General features: G+C 37.7%; 1 protein-coding gene across 1 annotated transcript; it reads left to right on the top strand.

The window, feature by feature from the left end:
- Nucleotides 1–110: 110 nt before the first annotated feature.
- LOC109222805 lies at nt 111–1421 on the top strand (the record flags this gene model as incomplete). Its single annotated transcript, XM_019387117.1, has 1 exon — nt 111–1421. A coding segment is annotated over exon 1 (1311 nt), but the record flags the coding sequence as incomplete, so codon positions are not given.
- Nucleotides 1422–1451: the final 30 nt, after the last annotated feature.

Below are 1451 nucleotides of genomic sequence, written 5' to 3'. Positions count from 1 at the left end.
ACAAAAGCAGCAGCAAAAGGAAAGAAGAAACAACAGAAAGAAAATCCTACTGTCCATACAGGAGGAGTTCAAACAAGGAGGAATCTATCCCTTTCCCAATCTAAACAGTGATGGATGCTCTTATATGGAACATAAGGTCAGTCAATACTCAACAATCCTTTGAGAAGCTGATCAGATTACATAAAAAGAACCATTATGACTTCATTGGACTAATGGAGCCTATGCAACAAGCTAGAACACTGGAAAGGTACAGAAATAGGATTGGTTTTGCACAAGCTATTGCTAATGTTTCAAACAAAATATGGGTTTTCATTGATGAGATATATGAGGTCACAATATTGTATAATTTGGTTCAGCAGTTATCCATTAGACTTTATCACAAAGAGACTCATGTGGAATTTGTTCTTACTTTGGTATATGCTAAGTGTGATGCCATAGAGAGGATTGAACTGTGGGACTCTTTGTATTACATGGCTAATGATATGACTATCCCATGGTTGGTAGGGGGTGATTTTAATGTAATATGGGATGAGGAGGAAAAGTTTGGAGGGCTTCCAGTACATCTAAATGAAATTGATGATTTTAGGCATTGCATAAACACTTGTAATCTGACAGATCTTGGTTTTAAAGGCAGTATGTTCACATGGTGGAATGGAAGGGCAGAGGAAGAATGTATTTTCAAAAGATTAGATAGATGTCTGGCAAATGCAGAATTTCAGCAGACTTTCCCAGGTATTGAAGTCCAACATTTGTCCAAGACAGGGTCAGATCATTCTCCTATGCAACTTAAGTGTGATATAGAGAATCCCCCAATAAAGAAACCATTCAGGTTTTTAAATTTTTGGGTGGATCATGCATCTTTCAAAGAAGTGGTACAACAGAACTGGAATGCAGATTTCAGTGCAAATCCCTATGTGTTGTTCTATCATAAGTTAAAGAAAGTGAAGAAGGCTTTATCTGTGTGGAGCAAAACAACTTTTGGAGACATTTTTCAGAAAGTAGCTAGCTTGGAGGAGGTGGTTAGTGTGCATGAAGCAGAATTTGAGGTTAATCCTACAAAACACAATAGGCAAAGATTGCAAAAAGTACAGGCTGAATTGAACAAAGTTCTAGCATTAGAAGAGAAGTATTGGAAGCAGAAGGCAGGCATGGCCTGGTTCAAGGAAGGTGACAGGAATACTAAATTCTTCCATGCTCAAGTTAGAAGCAGGAGAAAGAAGTTGCAAATTTCAAGAATTCAGAATAGGCAGGGTGCTTGGGTAGAAGAAGATGAAGAGATAGCTGCAGAAGCAATAGAATTCTTTAAGGATCAATTCACAGAATCTTCAGTACCCTCATCATTTGATATTATCAATCAGGTGCCATCTTTGATAGACACAGAACAAAATGAAGAATTGATTAAACAGCCAACACTAGAAGAGGTCAAGACAGCAGTTTTTGGCTTAAATGGA

Source organism: Nicotiana attenuata, unplaced genomic scaffold (genome assembly GCF_001879085.1).
Source record: "Nicotiana attenuata strain UT unplaced genomic scaffold, NIATTr2, whole genome shotgun sequence".
NCBI classification, from domain to species: Eukaryota; Viridiplantae; Streptophyta; class Magnoliopsida; order Solanales; family Solanaceae; genus Nicotiana; species Nicotiana attenuata.
The sequence above is the reverse complement of the archived record's forward strand: the minus strand, read 5'-3'. Positions and strand labels throughout refer to the sequence as shown.